Here is a 22987-nt window from a genome sequence, read left to right on the forward strand (position 1 = left end):
TTTGAAAAATACACAGCTAGGAAAGGTAGAAATGGAAAAGACCCATTAAATCATCCAGCAAAATCACGGTTGTGGCCCACAAAGCATTTTTTCCCCTCTTTATTTCAGAGCAGTTTTACAGCAACGCCACATAACTTCTGCTGTTTTCCTCGAGCAGTTACACTAGAGGCCAAGGCATCTATCGCTTTTTTTTTTTTTTTTTTTTTTTAAATGAAACCCGCTTTTTCTTCCTTGGACCACTTTGATTCTTCGTTTTGATTAACCAATTAACGATCAATAATGATACATGAAAAGAACGATATCCCCGACGCGATGCCATGTGGGCTGCTGGTAGCCAGGGGCAGTTACGGAGCAGCCGCCCGGGGCAGGCTGGCTCTCCACCGCCCTCTGCTAGCAGCCCGCCCCTGTCTTGAGGCATAAGGTTTGTCTTCCTGTAATTTACGGCGTATCAAGTGAAATTGTGGGTGGTGGCAGTATCACTGTCCCTATCTAATTCTTTCTGGAGCCTTGTCAAGTTCGTGGGCTGGATGATGATTATTCGCTTCAGATATGTGCAGCTATTATTGTAATGGGCTTTTACTGAGCAAAGCCATGCTGTTAGTCTTTTCTTAGAAATTATTCTCTCCAGCCACTTGGCACAGAGAGCAGTTTAAAAAGCTTTCAAATAGCACGTCTGCTGTCTCTTAGTTCAACAAGTCTAGCAATGTAATTGTTGAAATATCTCATTTGTGATTCCTAAAGACATACCTGATCTTTGCTGTACCTGGTTCCTACGTTTTACCTTAATGCTCTGCAGTTTTGTTCGCTCCTAACTTCTGCCTGCTCTGGTGCCAGATTTCTCTCATAAAATTAGGTTGTCAGCTTTACAGAACAAGAACTTTCTTGCATGTTTGCATGACGGTGAGCCCAGTAAGACTGACTTGCAGGCACTTCTATGCAATACAAAAGAGCAATTCTTGCATTTTGAGAATTGTTCCCTTGAGCTAGATCTTCTCTTTTTAGATTTTCCCCTACTTCTGTTTCTGAAGAAAACTGTTGCTTTTGCTGCTATTATTGTGCTTCGAACCTGGTTTATGTGATTGTTATGAGACTCGTAAAGACTAGTTTAAAGCACATGGACATAAAATTGTGAAACTTGCCAAAAGGAACTATTTTTTTTGTTGGCTTAACCAAGGCCGCAGAGAATGTAAACTTAAAAAATGGTGGAGGAAAAAGTGGAAGTTAGCACCTTCTCCATCTGATCAGTCTGAATGACATAAAAGGCAGTTATAGGTCTTTTATAAAACTAGTAAGATAACTAAATATATTTCTAGAATAACGGGGCAGTTTGAGGACCAAAATGGTAGTTTTCTACTGAGTCTCTTTCATGCTTGCCAGTAAGTGATATGAATTGTGTAGCAGCAGTAAATCTCCAATATTGATATGTGCTAAGGTCAGAGTTACGTTTTGTATAAAATACTTGTTATTTCGCTATCATGAGTCTTGATCTTAATATATATTAAGACAGGCACAGCACCAGTTGCTGCAGTGCAAAGGTAAATTGTTGTGACCTGTCTTTGTTGTTCTGGCTCAGGAGCTGACATTTCAGGAGGGAAAATGTATTGTACAGTGAGTTGCAGTTGTGCTTGTATTTTATGAAGCAAAGTCAACACAGCTGTAATGTTTTAACTTTCAGGTGTTCTTGGAAAAAAGTGCCTGCACTTCGGAGCTGAAGAAGGACATGAGGAGTAAAAGGACCCGGGATCTCACTGGTCAGAATGAAACAGATGTTGAAAGATTTTTCAAATCTATTGTTAGTAGTGCTCTGTGACTACGGTGAGTATTAGAGCTATCAAGGGAAATCTGTGAGATGTGTATTCACAAGGTGGTTTTGGATGGTGCTGTTTCCAGTGATATGTTGAAATCAAATGCCACAGAAACCACCACTGATACGCACAGAATATAGTCTAGATCTTATGCAATATTTAGGTGGAAAATGCAGCTTGCATAAACTGCCCCTTTAGATCAGGGTGGCAGGAACCTTTCCTGCTGTAAATTTGCTCAGAGAAATAAACAAGATAAAGGAACAGATTTCTATGGGCACCATTGAGGGACTGGTTGCATTAGAAGCAGTAACGAACTCTCGTCTCTTGTAAGACTCATATTTCATAATATTTAATGAACATCATGGAAGATAGACCTATTTTAGGTATCCATACCAGGATGGACGGAACCTGTTTCTCTCCATTAACTATAAAAGGAACCCATGGTAGTTGGCTGAGATGTAAGCATCTACAGTACAGGCAACCTCCTGTGACTGAGTGAGCTCCCATCCGATGGACCTAAGCTGCCACTTGGAGAGCAACAGATGTTGTTGTTTCCTCAGGTTCTTTCCTCTGACTATATAAGAAGCCAAAAGATGGTATTCATACTCATTCAATTTTAGTCATGTAAAATTAGGCAGCTAGTCAGAGGCAATCAGTCTCGTCTGAGTAGTCCATGCACAAATCAGCACATAATGAAAGCAGCTCCAACCCATCTGCAATCTGAGATGTGTGGAATGAGAAGGCACCTCCTCCTCACCATCAGCTGCCAAGGAGGGAGGTTAGACATCTAAGTTCAAGTTAGACAACTGTAAGATGTCTACAAGCTGAGGGGCATCCTGTGCATGGCGTCTTATCTTTTCCAAGACTGTGCTAAGTAGGAAGTAGATTTGCAAAGGGAATTAATTCCTGCACAGTGAATTAGAAATTTTGAAAATGGGACTCTTAATTCCTAAATAATACATATGTTTTCGAAAATTACATTCCTAATTTGAAAGCAGCTGTTGTTCTGACAGCTGCAGTACACTGTCAAACCATGCTAAAGGGTTAATGCATGCACTGCGGAAACATCTATAGCATGGAAAAAAAGGAAGAAGGTTTGTTTAGTCCCTGGTTATGGAATGGGCTGTGGTAGCAGGTAATTCACACACCAAACGGCGGAAGATGTATTACAAAGGAGAGAAATAGACCAAAAATGTATGCAGTCTGCTTTCCTTGTATGAGTGAGAAAAATCTGATTGTAGGTAATGACGGAATACTAAGTATGCTCAGCTACTCATGCCTCTGTGCTTGCTCCATCTCTGCTCTAGAACAAGGGATCCCTAGAAGGTGCAAAGAACCTAGAATTGCCATCTCATCTTTTAGATGAACTTAATTCCAGTACAAGTGGAGATACTTGTCTATGGCTTTTAGTACCATTTCTTCTTCTAACAAGACAAAGTTAAATAACCAAGTTAGGAACACTGCACTGAGTGGGGAACACAGTGAAGATAAGTATTAAATTCACTTAACCCAAGAAGTGAGGTGAATGATTGCAATGTCCGCTAGTTCTTGGTGAGCCAGTCCTGTAGGCATTCACAACTTGACTCAGAGGTAAAAGCTGTTATTCCTGAACTTTGTAGAGCATGGCACAGTAGGTAATTACAAGGTGCAGTGAAAGAGCTAATCTCTGCTGCAAACTTTAGGTGCATCATCTTTTGCCTTATTTCCAGTTAAAGCATAGACCATAATTCAGAAAATTACTTCCAAACAGTTCTGCGTATACACATCTTTGAGTATCACATGTGTACATAGTTTTTAGATAACTATTTCACTCATACTTCTCTTTTTCAGATCAAGACTATGTTTTAAATGATCCAGTATGCTCTGGAAAATTACTGTAATACTAAAAAAGCCCTAACATACAACAAAACAGTATTCTCATTTCTTATCAGTTTTTCTGATGTGTTTGTTCTTCTTAGCTCTGTGCTGCTAGTGGCTGACAAGCCAACAGCACAACTCAAGTTGGTTTAAACACAATTAAAAATAAATAAATATCAGAATAGCACCCTCAAATAATTCTTCTCACTCTTCAGTGAAAACAAGGATTTTCCTTTTGATCTTTCTAAGTGTGAGTTCTTGCAAAGACTCTTCTGGCAGGTTGTTGGCGCCACAGCCAGGCCCCATTCAATGGGAGACCATTGTAATGACAACCAAAAATATACAAATGCATTGAAAGCTGCCCCTGACTGGCTGTCCAAACAACTGGGACAAAGTTTTGGCATGTGACACAGTCATGCATGCACAGTAGGCTGGAGGGCAGCTGAAGGAGCTTGCAGTGGAAGCTGGCTACTTCTGACTGGTGCCTTGTGGAGCACTGTGAAAAACTGCTATGTGGGCTGTCCATGAGTGCAAAATTCTTGTGTTATTAACCAGAGATGGGGGAAAGGACGCTATGAGCTGGGGTGCACCAGCCAGAGCTGTGCAATGCTGTAACAGCATCCTCCAGTAATGCTCACTTTCCTCGCTTCCCCAGTGATCTGCGTTAGGGTTGATGAGATCTACATGGCAGTCCCCTGGCCACTCTCCAGTCCTCCCACACACATACACAGTGATGTTAATTCTTCTTCTCTGAGCCATTCCAAATGAAAAATAGTGCGAGAGAGTAAAGACAGTTGTAAAAGAGACTAAGGACAGTACATACAAACATCAGTACTTTTCATTACTATCACTTGAATGTTTTTGCTGTAAGTTTACAGCTTGAAGTTGAAATTTTTCATGCTGGGTTTTTGCCATGGTCTGATTTCTTTTTCCCTTATAATGTTTCAGCTAAGTTGAATCTAGCCAATTTCTTTGTAGAGAAATGCATCATTTTGCCCATGTTCAAAGAAACGAAAACCCAGCAGCTCGCAACCATTTCACTGGAAAACTCTAGCACAGCTGTGGGAGCTTTATGTTTGTTAGAGTGCTCATGGTGGCTTGCGACATGCTTTCTGCTGTCCTTATGAAGATTTGCCCAGATTTGGTCCAGATCTAAGTCCTTGCACGTGAGTTAGTGATGAAGTTCTCTGAAGGTTTGAGTGTGCTGCAACTCCTGCTGGCATCTCTTGCCAGCCCCATGCAATACTGTGCGTGCTCCAGCCCAGGGCAGCAGAGTTCCCCTGCGTTTGTAATATCAGGCACTAGAGCTGCTTGTCCTGTGCTCTCTACTGTCATGCTAGCAGTGAGCAAGAAAGGTGGGAACTTGCTGGAGTTAATTGTAGGTCCAAGGAACAGGAGAAGGTAGAAGAGCTATAAGGCAAAGAGGCAAGGGCAGGAGTTTGAAGAACTGTGGTAACAGTAATGGAGTTAGGAGAGTACCCAAGAGATAGTGACGGTAGGAACAGGAGTGGGAAATATGGGCAGGCACAGATGACAGAACCAAAACACAAAGAGCAAGGAGAATGTGTTGCTGGGCATTTTTCACAGGCATTCAGGGTCTGTTTCCTACACTCTGAGTGTCTGAGTTGAGATCAGGATTTCTGGGGTGTCATGTGCTCACCACAGCTAGGATCAATGGGATCCTGCTTTAGACGTCTGAGGGACCATTGTATTTAAAATCAGGTCCTGGGTCTCTTAGGGCATCCACGATTAGTTGATACTTGACAGTTTTCACCTTTGTGCCTGTGCTTTGGTTCCTAACACACTAAATAAGAATAGTGACATCCTCTCATCTTTTGGGGATATGGGAAGGATAAACTCATTAATATTTCTAATGCACTAATATACTATGATAAGAGCACAATAGAGAAGTCCATGGGGGAAATGAATAATTCTGTGTTATCAGGATGGATTTTGGATGGTGTGCAGTCAATAATACATGGGACCACCCATGGAAGAATGAGAACACGAGCTCTCTGGTAACGAGCACCATCCATCTGCCAAATGAAGCAGTGTCTTGTGGAAATGCAAATTAAAGACTGAGTTATAGTACCTATATTTAAGAGGATATGCATGATTTATATGTGTAAGGCTGTGCATGCCACCTTCATTTGGACTTTATGGATGTGGTTGGAGCTGGTATTTTAAGGGCGTGTTATAGCTAGTGGAGAGTAATAGGCTCTTCTAGTGCACACTGCACCTCATCCTGATGTAAATGTCTATAGCTGGTCAGATTAATTTCTTCCTGAAAATTTTCCCTGCTGACGAGAAAGTGAATCCAAGGTGACTAACTCAAATTGAAGCTTAGAGTGGTAGGCGTCTAATATTATGTGAGATGAGTCCTGCTACTCCTGACTGCCGAGTGCTTGCCTTGGCAGTTGCACTGTTTTTCCAGCAAAGCCTTCTTTGAAGTAATCTTAAGACATGTGTAATAGATTTAACAAGTTGAAGTATTGTTAGTTGATCCTACTTAGGAAAGGACTGCTTTAACTGAAGTTTTACACTTCCGTAGCACCTTCCATCCAAGACTCAGAAGCCTTTTCCCAGACAATTAATTAAATAAAGATGTCTTACAGCACATTCTGTGTCTGGAATAGATGTATGCAGTTCCCATTTTTCAGATAACCTTTCTATGTCTGAAATCCTTAAGTTTCAAGCAATGCAGAAAAGCTAGCTGAGCTGAGAACGGAAATGTGATCTTCCCAATCCATTGCTTTAGATATCATCTATCCCCACTAGTTACAGCACGTCTCAGGATAATTTGGCAACTTGCACAAACATGGTCATGCAAGAAGTGCATTTAAAAAGACTGCGCCATTTATAATGAAATGATGTCATTTAGACATGTTGCACCACATCTGAGACAAGAAAAGTGCTGCAGTCACCATCACTGTTATTTTCAGCTCTTTCACTCAAGTGTCTCTGTGATGCAAATGAGCAAAATGAAAGATTCATAAGACAGAGCAAGAGAAGAGGCTTCAAAAAGCATCATGCAGACTTCCTATTTTATTTAATTTGAGGGACATTTTTCATGTTTCTGTATTAAGAAACTACTGTCCTTTTTTTGCTAAATTATAGCTAAAGTAAGTGGAACAACAGCTGGCCACTGTGAAGTGGACTTTAAGAATCTGTAAGTGAAAGAAGTTAAGAAGTTTGAGAATCTATCCTGATAAATAAAGTTTTCTGTGAATCTTTTGGGTTGGTTTTTTTGGTTTTTTTTTTTTTTAAACCTTGTTTTTAACCTTCCTGAACATGTTACTGCAGTGGACTTGAACTGCTCCAAACCACATCCCTGTACAAAGAAGAGGTGGTGAGCTTTAATTGCCATAGCTAGGACCTTTTTTCTTTTTTTTTTTTGTGTGTGTGAACTGATTCACTTTAAAAAGTTTGAGAACCACTTCTTAAATATCCACTTTATAAATCATTGTTTTCTTTCATAAGGTAGATAAACAATCAGTTAATCAGTTGTTCTTTGGTTCTTAATACTGTTGTGAAACTGTTTTCCTTTCAGTTCTCAGCGAAGTGGAGTATCTCCTGTTGGAGCGCCCAGGTCATGTAGCCTTCAGCAATGACACAGTGGCTGTGGAATATCAGTACTATAGTGGTGGTAATGTGACAGCAGAGCATCTCTCCATCCTATTGCTGGATGCCAGCACCAACGAGATAATTGCAAGAAAACAGCTTCCAGCAAATCAGTCCCAGGGGATGGTAGAGTTTGAGTGTTTCCATTTCAAGAGTGCTGGGGACTTCTTGTTCAGAATGGTCTCTCCCAGCGATAACGGCAGCGCTGCCCGGTGGAGCAGAAGCAGCATGTCCACCCTCCATGTGGAGTGGCCTGTATTTCACATTGATTTGAACAAGAGCTCAGAGGTGCTTGGGAGCTCCCTTCAGGTTGGACTTTTTACAAATGAGCAGTTGTGTACCATGAACAAGACAGTGTTTTCACTGGATGTGATATTCACCAGCACCCTTTATGAATTCGGAAGAGTAAGCTCTAATGAGACTCTGGGCATTAGAACTAGCAAAGGAATCCCGCTCTCTAGGTCCCAGTGGGTAGAATTTGATTGCCCACCTGTTGGTCAAGAAACATACATCACCGTGTTACTGAAATCATTAGAAACTCATTCCATCATTGCCTCCATAGGACCCATAGATCTCCTCCACAAATTTGGATACAGACTGGTTGTGGCACCGGAAGCAATGTGCAAAACTTTGGTTCAGGTCTTCGTAGTCTCTCCACCGTGTACTTCTATCAGCGGAAAAATTGTCGTCTATAAAGAGGCTGTCAAGCACCCTAGTCAAAGAACAGCTTGGCTGTATGAAAACACCCTTCACCCGGGGGATAACAGGACAGAATTTAACTGCACTTTGTTTGATGTGGGGAAGAACAAATACTGCTTTGACCTCTTTAATTTCTCAAACCGAAGCCATTTCCCAACAAGAGTTAAGGAGTGTATGATGATCCAAAGGAATATGGGTTTGTACTGATGTTTGTCCTCTTCTAGCCAAAATCAGCACTCTTCCCAGCTAACATGGGTAATGATAAATAGGTTTGATAGGTGTGTCCCCTACTGAATAGCTACTTTTTGGGTCTCCTACACCAGACAAAATAGTTGTGATGTCATATACAGATGGGAACAAGATGGAGTAGACTGTTATGTAGAGGCATACACAAGGACATTTGGTAGCAAATGCCACTGTGGTAGCTTAAAACTGCACTAAGTTAACACTAAGTACCAACCAAAACCGTTTGGGGCATTCTGAATGATGTATCTATCTAGTCTGGGTGAAACTAAAACTTGGCCCTCTCAGTGAGGTAAGAAGCTACTGCAGTAGGTCTGGCCCATTGGAGACGCTACAGGTAGGATTAGTCTTACCTACATTTAAGTGTCTAAAAGCCAAGGGTCCAACATTAAGTAGCTGTCTAGCTTTTTAGTCCAGAGAGACAGTCATCTCACAAAGGTGATTCATGGGTAGAGAAGATACATGGGCTGAATCCTTACCTGGTGGTCTTTTTCTTTAGCCCATTTTCTGTAGGAGTTTAGAATCCTACCTGTTAGATACACAAATTTTGGTGAGATGAATCAGGATTTGGCCATAGTGAAAGACACTGTCGTGTCACTTGGACAGCTTGCAGGTTTTTCAAGCAGCCTTTCAAGACATGTCCCTGCTGCTGCTTAAAACAGACCAGGGTGCATTTTCTGACCCATGAGGCCACCTGGCAGATGATGGGTCACATTTGTATACCTAAACTTTTCCTCCCTGGAAAGGTTGGAATCATACAAACTTCCAGCTAGGGCCAGTCTGTGGCCTTTGGGCTGTGACTAGGCATGGTCTGGGAGAGTACTGGTTGGCAGAAGCCAAAACGATGTCCAGGAGTGTGAATGATCATGGTTAAGGAATGATCACAGTTAAGTATGATCACAAGACAGAGCTTGAGCCCATTCCGCAGCCCTGTTTAAGGAGTATCTATACATTCTATTTATATCTATAGCTTCAGAGGTGGCAGTCCATCATTTGGTGGAGTCTACAAATCACAGTAGCATGGCAGGGAAAGCAGATGAGCCAAATGTCCTTCTCGTCCCTCATTTGTGGAAGGCAACCACAGTGAGGGATGGGCTGTATGTGCACGAGGGGATTGGGGTTGGGTTGGGTTAGGTTGTGTTGCCTACACCCTGGAACGGAAAGGTAAATGCTCTCGTTTGGAACAGGCTTGTGTCCATACATAATGAATTAGTCTTTCCCGTGTAAACAATTCAAAGAGTTTGGGTTGAAAGCTTTAAGATGTACACCATTTTCTACACCTCCCCACCCTGGTCTCCCTGAAAAGGAAGTGCAGGAACTCAAGCCAAAAAAGGGTCATTGCACCTCATGGGCAGGTCTCTGAGCAGGGTCATCAGGAGACCAGGAGTGCAGGACATGCTCCATAGCACACAGTCCAGACACAGCCTACCTTAATTAGGTTCCTAGTGCCATGTGGTCTTACTTTGTACTATCTCGTAAATTCTAAAATTGTTAGCTCTTTAATTAACACTCTGTACTAAAAATGACCTCTATTTTCGCCATATGCCAAACTTGGTACATAGTTCTTCTCTTCATTCTAACTTCCCATCTGCATCCGCTGTTGACACGCTCTCTCTTCCTTTGGCATAAGAAAGTCTATCTAAAAATGAAAGCATATTATTTTCTTAATGGAGATAATTCTCAAGGAAAAAGGAAGAGAGAATTCTAATTCCTTCTCTGTGCTTGGGTGGTATGTTATACTGATGCGATCTAGATAATTACCCTGACAGATGAATACCTGGGATATGACATAGATATGTTTCTGTGCCCAGTATTTCACAGTTTTAATTGATAAGATCCACCTTAAGCAATGACTCCCTGCAATCTGCTTTGTTTCCTTGGGTTCCCCAATACCACCATCCTTACAACTGCAGTCGAAAGAATCAGGCTATGCTTGTGAAGAGCAGAGTTAAGTCAATAGCTGCCAAGTTAGAAGTGTCAAATCTACAAAGCCGATGAAAGCAAAACCACACCGTGTAGCCGTAAATAAAATGTCAACCTGAAATTAATTAGACTGCAGCACATCTGACTTCGTGCCTGTATCTGCGAGACTTCAAAGCCCGCAGGCAGCATTTAAAAGGAGCGGGGTGTTCTGGGAGGGGCGCATTAGCCTGAAGCCACGACAGGCAGAGTGAACCTGCACTGCCTGCAATGGCCATCCGCCTCCTGGCTGTTTTGGAAAACCCTCTCCTGGGCTCCGGAGCGTCTCTCACCCTGCTGCAGGGCACTGTGCGTAGACCCAGATCCCTCTTAGCTGTTCACATAAAACATGTGGCTGCTGCACAACAGGTGCCTCTCCACAAGTCAGTTATCTTCTGCTTTGGACTTCCTGAGCTCACTCAGTTTAAGGCAAGGAGAGGTGATAAATCCTCTAGTCTGGGCTCCTGTGCAGCATGGGCCATCACATTTCATGCAGTTACCCTGGTGTTGAGTCCCACAACTAGTCTTTGCATTTGACTGCCACTTACCGTCTAGAGAGTTATCCAGTCTTCTGTTGAAGATACCACAAAACAGAGGCCCTTCTGGTAATTTCTCTCAATACTCTGCTCTGATTTCTTTTTTTTTTTTAAAAGGGAAACTCTCTGTGTTCATAACTAAAGCTTGTCTAGCTTCATCCTCTAGTGACTGGCTCTTACTCTGCTGCTCTCTGCTAGAGGAGGCAGCTGTTTCCTATCCACTGTCTTCCCCCCACAAAGGCGTTTGCACATCCAGATCATCTCAGTCCCTTCCAGATAATCTAAGTGTTCTTTTTAACAAACTGAAAAGATTAAGTCTTTAGTTGGAAGGTATTTTCTTCAGGATCTGATTAATTTTCTGGCTCTTTTTGACTCCATTTCCATTTTTTTAAACAGTCCTTTTATTTGATGACAGAGTAACCAGCTTTGGCTGCTGTGTTCTGATGTCCTCCTCACCGATGCCGCTTGAGCAGCTACTTACTGCTCCTCTGCTTTAATTTCCACCGATCGCATTAGCTAATTTTGCCATAACTTTTACCCTGTAAACTCCTCTTGAGGTGTTTTTGTGTACGACCTTTCAATATGTGGTCTACCATCCTGCACGTACAACTTGTATTCCTTCTTCCTACATTTTACATTTTCCTGATTTACAATATACTTTGCTTTAGTTATCCTAACTTAGCAAGTAACCTACGTTGCTCCATACAACTGCACTGTCTACTTATGTCATCACAGGAGTGACATATTGTCTCAGTAATGGTTTTATATTTATTTTCATGTCAACTGGGCAAGCACAGTACAGCATTGAGCCTTATACTAATCCCTTTGGAATCTCTCCAAGTGCATTCCCACTCAGTGATGGTTTTCTGTTGACAATTGCATATCAAATCTGTCACTCAGCCAGTTCTTACTTCATTTAGCATATGCTCTATTATTATGAAGCAGAGATATCGTCTTGTAGAAGATCAAAGCTCCTAAATCATTAAAATTATCTTCATCCGATCCACAGAGGATGAGATAAAAGAAGATTATTTTGCCACACCTGTTTTCCACAGATCAGGCATCAGTTATATTCCTGACCCTTTGTCAGTCCTGCTCTTTAGTCCTTATCCCAGCCAGGTTTGGTCCAGCCTGTGGAACAGGAATCTGGCTTGTGTTTGGAGTAGGAAGGAGAAGGCTCCCAGTGGTCCTGAGTGGGCCAGGACAGCAGCTCTTCCAGCCCAGGCCATCAGCCTTCAGATCCTCACTTCAGAATGAGTGTCACAGAAAAGCTTGTGCTATCTAAGACTGTGAATATATCTGTTAAAGGTAGGGAATGCGTCTATTAAATGTGAGCCAGTGCTTGTGCAGGTTTCTTCAGCCAGCTGGAGAACCTGTGAAAAAATAACAGTGAGATGTGAGTCACTTCATTCATCTCAGTGGGGTGTTAACTGTTTCACCCAGGTGACTTAGAGGGAGTCATGCAGCTATTTTTTTCCTTGTGTTTGATGGGATTATTTGAATGGCTGAGGTAGGAAGCTCTGTTAGATCATCTTACCTAGCAACAGACACATTGCAGGCTCACTCTTTTCAACACTTTATCCTGTGCTTTGCTCATCTCGGATTTAAGTGTCCCCAGCAGTGAGACTTCTGCACTCCTTAGGAGGATATTCTATATCTTTGCCTGTATCCCACTTGAAACATTCAGGATCAGACTGATAAAATTAACCAGTAATGCTACAGCATAGAAATGGGCATATTTTCTTCATATTTCCAGTGTTAATGAACTTCCTTTTACAGTTCCTGGTTACACTCCGGAGACCAGTTTCAACTGTGGTGTGACTCCCAGTGAAGCCTCTTGCGCATGCTGACAACAGAGATGAATTTTGTTCATCTGACTTTTGCTAACTGTCAAAAAAAAGCTATCGGGAGGTCAGCAGGGCATAAGAAGTGCAGCTGTTGCCAGCAAAGGGAAAGAGGAAGTTAGGGGAAGACCTTCTGAAGGGAAAAGTGGTCAGTAAGGGAGGAGAGGACTAAGTGGAGTATCTAGGGGTCAGACAGGGATATACAACTTCCATCAAATTCTTGCTCCCTGAATAAGACTTTATGAATCAGACCTGCCTATCTGCAGGAAAATCTGGGAGCCAATTAGCTCTGTTGCCTGAATCTGTATCTGGCTTGCATTTATTTAGAAACAGGCGGATGCAGGAGATCCAGGTATGCCAGGGCTGGTTTGTGCCCCATCCACTTCTCCTGTGTCAGTGAATGCTTCATCTCCACACCCCCAGCATTTTGGGAATAAATTGGGTGGTACAGACTCACTGGGATAGCTCTTAGCTTCTGAAAAAAAAATTTTTAGGCTGTGCCTCCGCAATACTTAAAGATGCCTGTTTGTGGGGAAAAGGCTGTAATTTGCCCAGGCAGAGTCTAGGTTTTCTTCCTTTAAAGGGATCCTCATCCTTTCGTTGTCCAAGTTAGTAACCTGTTGGAGCATGCCACCATTTCAGTGCACGCAGCCTTCATTTCCATGGAAATAGAGAAACACAGAATGAGTGAGAAGGGTGTTTTCCCAGGACTTATCCAAACATCAATATAATGTGTGTACACCCAATCTCAGGACCTAAAAACTGATCTCGCCTTCCCCAGATACCCTGCAATCCCCCAGGCTAGCGTAGGCGTTAACATGAGCCTGTAAATAATTAGTGATTTTGTCCCATATCACTGATCTTGTTGAAGTGCTTAGGACTATCACGTGCATCAGGCTGGAAGGATGATGGTGAGCATCCCTCACTGACTGCGCCATTGGATAGCACTGCATCCTCAAGGTCTTATGAACACAGAAATTTGAGGGGAGATATTTATGCAGAGCGACAATTAACACAGTTAATTGCATTTATCTTTCATGTTGGCAGATCTGCCAACTGTCAGCTGTTTCAGACTCACTCATCAGTTAGATGTCTTCACGTTGATAATTGATTCCTCAATTGTATGTGAAAAAAAATCACACTTATTAGAGCTAGTTTGCAGTGCATACCTTCTGGTTTTTCCCCTGGCGCTTTGGATCTGTTTGTCTTAAATGGACGTTAATCATTTCATTTCCTTGGGGGAGAATAAACTATGCTTCATTTTCTTTTACATTTTGGTAATTGCAGGAGGTTGCAGATCAAGTTGCAGGAGTTTAAATCTCCGGTCTTTCATGGGAGCTGGAGCATTTCCTGCTCTCCTGCTGCTCAAGGTGCATATTCTTAGCCCCAAAGCTATGGATGCCAAGTGTTTTTGCTGTGGAACTTTGTGCCCTCAGCTGAAGCTGAAGTCAGTGAAAAGTGCCCCGGAGCAATGGGTACATTATAGGTTTGACCTCAAAGTTAGAAAATTACTCATCCTAAATGTTCTTGTACGTTGAAGCAAACAGACATCAATGCGGAGGCTGCCGAGCACCCTCCACTATCACCAGTGTTAGCACTGGGAGCAACCAGAACGTTTCTGGGTCTGGCTCTGTACCTGACTATAATTAACAGAAGTTTAAATGACCAGGGAATGCAGAGAGAGGGAAATGAGCTAGCTCACACACTGGAAATGATGGCAGGCACTCACCAAGCTGCTCACATAAAATAGTCTATGAGTGGTGGGTGGGTGGGTGGATGCTTCTCCAGCTCGCCTACCTCCCCCTGCCAGTGATGAGGGACACTGCTGGAGTCTTTAATGATACTGATACGAAGAAAAGTGTCATGAGATCCCCAAATCCTGTGATACCATGAAGTCTTTCGGAGGAGGGGTCAGTGGGCACTTGACTGATTATTGATTATGGCCATTTTTCTTGCTGCCCTCACTAATAGCTTTGCTCTCTAGCTGATACAATGTTGCAGCTGTCCAGAGTCTGTACCTTTGAGGGACTTCTTACGCCACCAAACTTCCCCAGTTCCCCCCTCGGCATCCTCTGACTCCCTTTCCTCCCAACACCACACACCATCCAGTCTTGCTCTTTACTGGGAACTGGCACGGCTGCGAACTGGAGGAGTGTGAAAGCTCAGCCAGCCTCCGGGCTCCTCTCCCCTGCTGTAGCAGCTCTGCAGTTCCACAGACAGGGGTGAAAGCAGGGAGCACAAAATGAAGGACAGCCTGGGATCATGGATATCGCAATATTGTGGTAGAGTCAGTGGCAAATAGCCAGGGAGGTCTCTTGGTGTTGCGTGGGCTTAACACCACAGCACCACTGGGGTGTCTCGCCGTGCCCATCTCTACTCTGCATTAGGCAAGGCAGACGTACTCGAACATGCATGCACACAGATGCGCATGAGTATGTGCCCGCACACGCTTTGCAGCCTTGGCTGACAGCACGAGTGTAAGCTCAAAACCTCCGGGCCTCGTCCTGCAATGCAGGTGAGTACCTGCACGCAGGAGAGCAGCCCCGCTGGTTCTGTTATGCTGCTTGCCTTAACGTTCTTCATACTGGCATGCTCACAAAAATTTGTCGGACAGGGCCCAAAGCAGTTAAAATTTCATGTTTATTAAAACACAGCTGTATTTATTTTTGTTCGAGAGTTTTAAAAATAACAACACAATATGAACCTTACAGCAACCAATATAACATGAAATCATGAAGCCATTTCCAGTCATGCAACACTGTCTAGTCCTTTAACACAATAAATTGTTCATCGATCAGAGCTCGGTGGCATGCTAGCAGCAAAGCAATGGTATAAGAAAATTAAAGATCGTGACCTGTGTTGGCAGTAGCTGCACCATAAATTATTTAAAAGAGCAAACGTTAGCAAATCTAATCTACATTTTGTGATTTAGCTGATTTTCCACTTTATCTGTGAGTGGTGAAATGGAGTAAGTGGTCTATTGTTTTTCTTTCTGGCACATCATTGAGTCAACTGACCCACAGGAGGGTCTGCAGGGTATCTGTCCTTAAAGGTTGCACCTGGACTCGTGCATTGGTTTGGAATTTAAAATTGTGGTCATGCTTCAGTGTCACAGCTTTCAGGTATGAGCAGGAACGGTCCCTTTCTCTCTCTGGGTTCTCACTGCTGTAACGTTTTGAGTGTTGAACACTGGATGAGGACGTTGTCTAAGCAAAAGAGGGATTTAATTACATATTAAAAAATGATAATATTGGAGGTAGCATTAGAACCTGAGCCTGCCTCCACTTAAAATAAATAAGTGAACGTGCAACATTTCATCTTGAGTTAATTGCCTAAACATAAGCAATAAAACAATAGGGACCTGTAAGCTGTCAAATGAATGATGCAATAACACGTTTGTGTGCCGAGAAGATAATAGAGCGAAAAACCAATATTGCCGTTTCATTAGGCCTTGTAGGCTTATCCTCCTTTCGCAGTCATATAAATCAGGAGTAACTACACTTAAGTCAATGAAGTTATCCTGCTGTAAAAGCACTATTTGTCAGGCAGGAATTGGATTAATATATAAATTATGAACCCATTCCAAAGATTTGTGGATTAATTTCCATTTGCTGTTGTTCCAGGCAGGTCCTGCCAGCCTCAGTTAACTGACCACTGTGTCACTGGCTGGCACTGGAGTGAAAAAAGGGAAAAAAAAAAAAAGTGGGAGCTTTGCCCCCGACTCTGATGGGAACACGAGCAGGTCCCTGGAAGCTTCTTGCTCTTCTGGTGTTGCCATTTGCATTATTCGGTTATTCATTGCTGGTTTTCTTAAATAAGAGAAGACATATGCTTGTGTCTTCAAAGGTAAGGAGGCAGACTTGTTCCTTATTGCTGTGAGCTTGTGTATTTGCAGAAACGTGGAGCCCATGGCAGCCCTGGAGCCCCTGCAGCGTCACCTGCGGGGATGGTGTCCGGGAGCGCTTCCGAGAGTGCCTCACCTCCTCACCAGCAAAACCAGGCTGCGCTGGATCACCGAGGGAGACTTCCTTGTGTTCGCTGGAGGAGTGTTTGTGTATGTACCTCTGCTGTCCTCTTCCTTCCCTGTGGTTGTATGTCTGCCCTGGCGAAAGCAAAGGGCCTGTTACTAGAAGGGCTTTGTAAAATGGAAGCATCCGATCTCTCCTTCAGTCATATTGATTTTGGGAGGGTGTCACATTCCTGCAGTTGATGGAGTAGGGCGGGAGCCTACATGCATGTGTGGGACAGCTGAAGATAGGGCTCCAAAGCTTAAGAAGATTTCTGCATGCTGTGAGTGCCATGGAAGGGGTTTAAAATCTCCAGCATGGCCAGGGGGTGGGGAAGGGCTAGAGGAGAGATCTCAGGGCAGCGAGACATGTTCAGTATCGAAGGCCAAAGACTCCAGGCAATGGAAACCTGTTAAAAAGTGGAAACCTATTAAAAGAGGGCTGGTTCCAGCTGGGATCCGCAGTGTGGGGTTCCCATTCTGGGAGTTTTTTGAGGTGGCAGTGCCAGGTCTCCCCCTGCTCCAGCCTGCCACTTCTGTTGGCCAGTGACAGGGCAGGCTGGCTGATGCTGGCGGGTGGCAAGTGGGTACCGATACAGGAGACCTGGGCCTCCTGTAAGGCGAGAGGGGGTTACAGCAGCCGCATGGCCCCCGGTGAGGCTGGATGAGGCTGTGCCAGCACTGTAGTTGGGTACTTGCAGCCAGCATGAGGGGCAGAAGTGGCCCCTTTTAGTGGGATGATGGTGCTCAGTCCATGCAAAACTTCAGCTTCCTGCAAACTCGTTGCTGAAAAGGAGGGTGCTGATGCTAAGGGGCCCCAGAGGTCCATCTGCTCAGAATCTCTGTAAGCTCTAATGCCTTCGTGTCCCACAGGTGCCACAGGTGGCAGGGATGGGGAAGGGAAGGTGCACAGGAACTGTGCAGGCTCCTAGGCTCTCAGGCTGTAATTTAACAGATATTTTATGCTATTACAAAGTGAACAATGCCTTACCCCTTGCTTTGGCTGCTTCCATGTACTTCTTTGTGCTGGCAAAAGTGGAGTGTGGAGAACTGGAATGGAGCCAGCTAAAAAATGGACAGTCTGAGTATGTGGGGAAGTTGCTTATCACATGGCCATTGCAATGCTTGTGCCACTGAAAAGGGAAGGGCAGCAGAGGGGGAGAATGTGTAGCTGGAGCAGGAAGAGGGCAGGACTATTTTTTTGATGGACGTGTTGGCTTGAACAAGCTTCAGGGTGTTTGTTGAATGAAAGCCTCAGAAGTATACAGGTGGAACTGAAATGTGTTGTGGAGCACTGTAAGAAATGGGTTGATACTGAACAAAAGGTCGGGTGAAGGGAAAATACTAAAAATTACATTCCATCAAGCCAGGTATTGCATTTTGTTAGTGTTAGTGCAGCATTTGGGATGTTTTAACAGTTTGTTGTTAAGGTGTCTGATGTTTTTAATGACTGGGAAGTGCTGGCCCTGTGGGTTTGCTTATTTTGTAAAGCTGTGAGTGTAAGTGGAGAGGAACAAGTCAGATGTTTAGGGGCCCAGCTTAAACCTAATGCCCCGCACTAGGGCTAGTTGTCTTCTCTATGCAAAGCTCTGTCAGACTGTTGTGGTCAGTAATGCCACCAGCAAAACACAGTGGGGTAGTTGGTGTTTTTCTAAAGCGGATGCTAAGTTGTGCTATTCCTTGCCTCCTGTTACCTGCTGGAGGGGTATTTCCGTAAGCACAGTGTTTGGCTTGGCTCCTCGCTGGCCAGTTTCACCCCACTCCTCTGGAGCTCAGAGAGCAGTCCCGGTGCGCATGCGAAGCATGTGCTGGACGCGTGATTTGGGTGTGCACCTTGCTTTACACGCACAGAAGTGACAGGCCTCTCTGGTGCTTCTCGGAGGTGTCATTCTTTCTGTGCAGGTGTGCAGCTGTATGAGGCTTCTGATGTTTTCCAGAGAGGTCAGCTGTCCTGTGCATACGCAGTGCACGTGGCCGTGGCAGTCTGGTTAGAGTTACTGTCTGACAGCGCTCAGCAGGTCTGGACAATCCTCAGATTCCAGCAGGGTCTCTGGGTTAATAAAGAGGATTTATGTATAGAAACCCCAGATGCACAGGAGGCCTGCATCTGCACCCATTGCCGTGGGATCATCTGGAGGAACTATATTGCTTCTCTCTTGCACGTGGTTTCTAATCCTCCTGCTCCCATGTCAGGCAGCTTCCTTTACAGAATCACCTATGTGATTTCATCTCATTGAATCTTGGGTTGCACAAGAAGTGACTTGACACTGTGATCTTACAGTGTTCATCTACTGTCTGATCTCAGGCTGGGAGTGTCGTTCCTCCCCACCCCACAACTGTCCGCACCTTTTGGAAGCAGACAAGCTTTTTTCCAGCATAACTATGTTTGCAGTTATTCGTGACAGTCCAGCAGATGGAGCAAATGGCTGAATAAATGAAACCACCATGCAGTCTAGGGGCAGAGATAGATGAGGTGGAGAGAAGCAAACCTAAGTGACTTAAGTCTTGTTTTGAACCTCGCTGTTTGCTAGCTGTTAGCTTTCTACTCCAAATGATACAGCACAGTGTGCATTCCAGATAGAAAACAGAGTCTTTAGAAAATAGCTGTGAGACTGAGAGAAGGATGAGCAATGAATGAATTGCTCTGCTGTGGTGGTACTGAACAGGGCAAATGCTGGTCCTGCCTTCTCCCCTGGGGTCAGCGTGCTCACTTCCCACTCAGGCCCCCAGAACGGCAGTGCTCCGTGCTCCAGGCATGATGGCGTTGGGCTGAATGCAAGTTTTAGGAATTCTCCAAAAAAGATTCAGCAGGCAGTGGTTTTGTTCTTTATGTTGATGTTGAGCTCTCAGGCTGTCATGAAGGTCAAGGTTCATTCCATGGCAGGATTTTTCAAAGGTCTTGGGGCTGTCAGGTAGCCCTGAGTCAAAGAAATGGGTCTCCTGCCCACCCAGCACCCTGCACATCTGTTATCGTAGCAGCCTGGCCTGTGTTCATCAGTGCATTTGTGCATCCTGCACACCTAATAGCTGTGCTACCAGCTCACTGTTGAATGAGTGTTCTTCTGGAGTATGGGAAGTACATGGTGTCTGCTTCTTGTTATTCTGCAGATGCATTTCCTATGGCTGGACAGCCGCTGTCATGCAGGCAGGAGCACCTGGCAAGTTTTACAGGCAGACTGTCCATCACCCCGATGGAAGGTTCTGGGTTCTGGATAAAACTAGAGACTGGGAGGAGGTTGTTAAGTGGTTCAGTTTGAGCTCACAGCTTCATGGCCAGCTCTTGTCAACCACAACTGAGCAGCCTTGTCCTCCAACAGCATTTCTATGGCCTTATGAAGCTGATATTTGGCCACAAAAATTTGGGAAGTGAGTGCTACCTGATGCTAAAATTAGCTGCTGGACCAATTCATCCATCAACCGTGCTGTATTCTGCTCAGGGCTTCCACTGAAATGCTGGAGACCTCGTCCAAAAAAAGAATTATTAATCTCTCATTAGTTCAGCTGTCTGTAGTGTAGTGCAGTGTGCAGGTGAGAGGTTTAAATAGGGCTGTGGAAAGCTCTGAGATGTTCACCTGACAGGTTTGCAGGGTATTCTTTCCCGTTTGAAGGCCCATCTCCAGTCTACGACAGAAGAGTGTCAATACTAGAATGCCAGGGGCACTAGAGCAATGGCCACCTTCTCAGCTAGGAGCCTGCTGTGGAGGGGAAGGGTTTGTCCTCTGGGGTTGCAATGACAGGCAGTGGTGGAAGAAGCAGCCTCAGAGGACTGCTTAGAAAAGTTACTCTGCCCCTGCTAGTGCTGCCTCTCTACTCTTCAAACTCACTGCAATTCTCACACCCACTTAAGCTATCCTAAAAATAATTTTAAAGCAATACCTGAAGTACTAGCCTGGGCTGGGTTATTTTTACCCCTTCTATGGCACTTTTCACCAGGGCATCTTAATGTACTTCATAAAGGAGGGCAAATAGTGTTATCCCCATTTTACATGTATTTAGGAGTGCCTTATGGAAATGGCAGAACAGGCAAAAGTAATGATTACATTTAAAAGGTCTGTGGGAGCCCTGGTTTAAAGTAAATAGATCTGTTCCTGCCAGTTTGAAGAGATCAGTAGCAAGTCACCTGCAATGAGCAAATTTTAATTGCAGACAAGTTCCTGTACTGTATTAATTGGTTATTTTTTTTTTTGTACTAAAGTATCCATCCTAAAATACCAAAATGGTGATGACAGTGCAACTCTGACAGATGTGTGTGCTCTTTGTTACAGCTGTCAAGCCTCCCACCCCGCCTTCTGTCCAGCCAGGAGAGGACCAGAAAGCAAATAATATAGTCACCATCACAGGTATCTCCCTATGCTTGTTCATCATCTTTGCCACTGTTCTCATCACCCTCTGGAGGAAGCTCTGCAGAGCTCAGAAGTGCAGCACTGCCGTACGCCGAAACTCTGTCCATTCCCCTGGCTTCCGGAAAAACTCTGATGAAGAGAACATTTGCCAAGGCAACAAGCAGCGGGACAGCTTCGCAGAAGGAGGGGATGCCCCTGTTAACATTCCTCTGACCTACAGGCGAAGCCTCCAATTTGCCCAAGAAGGTGATGCCTCTGGAAGTGAGAACTTTCAGCCAAACGCCCAAAAAATAATCCCTCCGATTTTCAGCTACCGCCTCGCACAGCAGCAGCTGAAAGAGATGAAGAAGAAAGGCCTGACTGAGACCACCAAGGTGTACCACGTCTCTCAGAATCCCCTCACGGACACAGTTGTTGGTGCCACCACGATGCTTCCCCTGAGTGGGGAAAGCCAAGAGGAGGCAGCAGCAAACAAATTTAGGATCAAATCCCCATTTCCGGACCAGCCAGCCAGTCAGCCCAAATTCCCGGGGGAAAGCTCTCACCCTAGGCTGGATTTTCCATTCTCACAGGCCAATCCTGCAATGAGCCCTACCCAAACCTTGATAAGAAGAGCTCATTTCAAGCACCAGGATAACAGAGGGGACTTGGCCGAGAGGGGCTGTCACAGAAACCCGCCCTTTAGAAGAACAGCAAGTTTCCATGAAACTAAAAAGGCCAGGCCTTTCAGAGAGAGAAGCATGTCCACCCTCACCCCCCGACAGACTCCTCTCTACAACTCCAGGACCAGAACATGGGACCAGGGTTTGGAGGACAGAACGCGGCCAAAATCGAGAAACGCTAATCCAACTTGTGAAAAGCTGGATCAGCCCCACAGCACCATGCCGGGGTGCGAACCGCAGGGCCATGGCACAAAGTGCCACCACAGGGCAGGTCCCCCGGTGAAGAAGCTGGACCTGATCACTGACCGCCAGCCTGCCAGTCAGGAGAAGGCAGCTGATAAGCCTGAGCCCAGCCGAAGTAAGAGGGGCCCTTCGCCTAACCCCAGAGGCGCGTGGCGGAAGGAAACGGGCTCAGCTGGCAAAGATAATTCCCAGAGAGGCCTAAGTGTAAGCCCTGCCCAGTACCGAAGGGACAAGTGCCAGAGCTTCCCCTTGGACCCTGAGTTTGCCTTTTATGATAATACTACTTTTGGCTTAACAGAGGCAGAGCAGCAGATGATCGACCTCCCTGGGTATTTTGGCTCAAATGAAGAGGATGAAACAAGTACTTTAAGCATTGAGAAGCTGGTGATCTGAGTGACTCATCGCAGCCCTGCAGGAGGGGCGTGCGCGGGAGAGGATCTGCAGGATCTGTTGGCTTCTGGTGGAAGGAGCAGTAGGAATCGCCTTACCTTCGCACGAAGGAGCAGGAGGGAATAATGCCCCAAGTCTGGCTTGTGGGAACACATTCCTTTCTAATTACTGGAAAATGCTTCCATATCATTATTTTTTGTATGCATGTGTGTACAATACACACAAAATACCCTGGGAAAGCATGTGTTAGTGAAGGCGTGACGCAGGAATAGCTGACAGATTTTCTTGCGTAAAGCAGTCACGTTTCGTGCATCGTACATAATGAATGCCACTGATGTAGCCTTTCTCACTTTGTGGACCGTGTACTAGTAGATTATGATGTCCTAAAGCAGCCATTGTCCACTATCCTCATCCAACCTAATTAGTGAATCATTTCCCATTTAGAAAACACAAACCTCAAGTTGTGAGCAGTTTTCATCATTTTTTTGGTAGTCGTTATTGAACTGTGTTAATGCGTTGTAATTGCTGAAATAAGACATATGGTGGTGTTTCTTATAGATGGTTGCATGAAAGTGCAAACAATTGATGCTGAATACTTGGAGTGAATTTAAAATTGAGGGGGCATTTTTCACCATTCAGGACTTTGATATTTTCTTTCTGCTAATATTTATACCAAGAAAACACAGTAACTTACAAATATTTGCATTGACAAAATGAGTAGAAGAGGGCATGCTGCTGGGAGGGCAAAGAAAATTGATGATCAAATTTTAGCCCTCAGG

At 44.5% G+C, this 22987-nt stretch overlaps 1 protein-coding gene across 2 annotated transcripts; it reads left to right on the forward strand.

Annotated features, from left to right (window-relative positions):
• Window positions 1–1757: 1757 nt before the first annotated feature.
• THSD1 (thrombospondin type 1 domain containing 1) lies at window positions 1758–22211 on the forward strand. 2 transcript variants are annotated; one of them, XM_009480734.2, is made up of 4 exons: window positions 1758–1815; window positions 7213–8178; window positions 16460–16618; window positions 20836–22211. In XM_009480734.2, the coding sequence occupies exons 1-4, from the start codon at window positions 1758–1760 to the stop codon at window positions 22209–22211; spliced, it is 2559 nt and encodes an 852-aa protein (XP_009479009.2). The 2 variants fall into 2 exon arrangements, with proteins under 2 accessions (XP_009479009.2, XP_009479016.2); XM_009480741.2 differs by lacking the exon at window positions 16460–16618.
• Window positions 22212–22987: the final 776 nt, after the last annotated feature.

Source organism: Pelecanus crispus, chromosome 1 (genome assembly GCF_030463565.1).
Source record: "Pelecanus crispus isolate bPelCri1 chromosome 1, bPelCri1.pri, whole genome shotgun sequence".
In the NCBI taxonomy this organism is placed as follows: domain Eukaryota; kingdom Metazoa; phylum Chordata; class Aves; order Pelecaniformes; family Pelecanidae; genus Pelecanus; species Pelecanus crispus.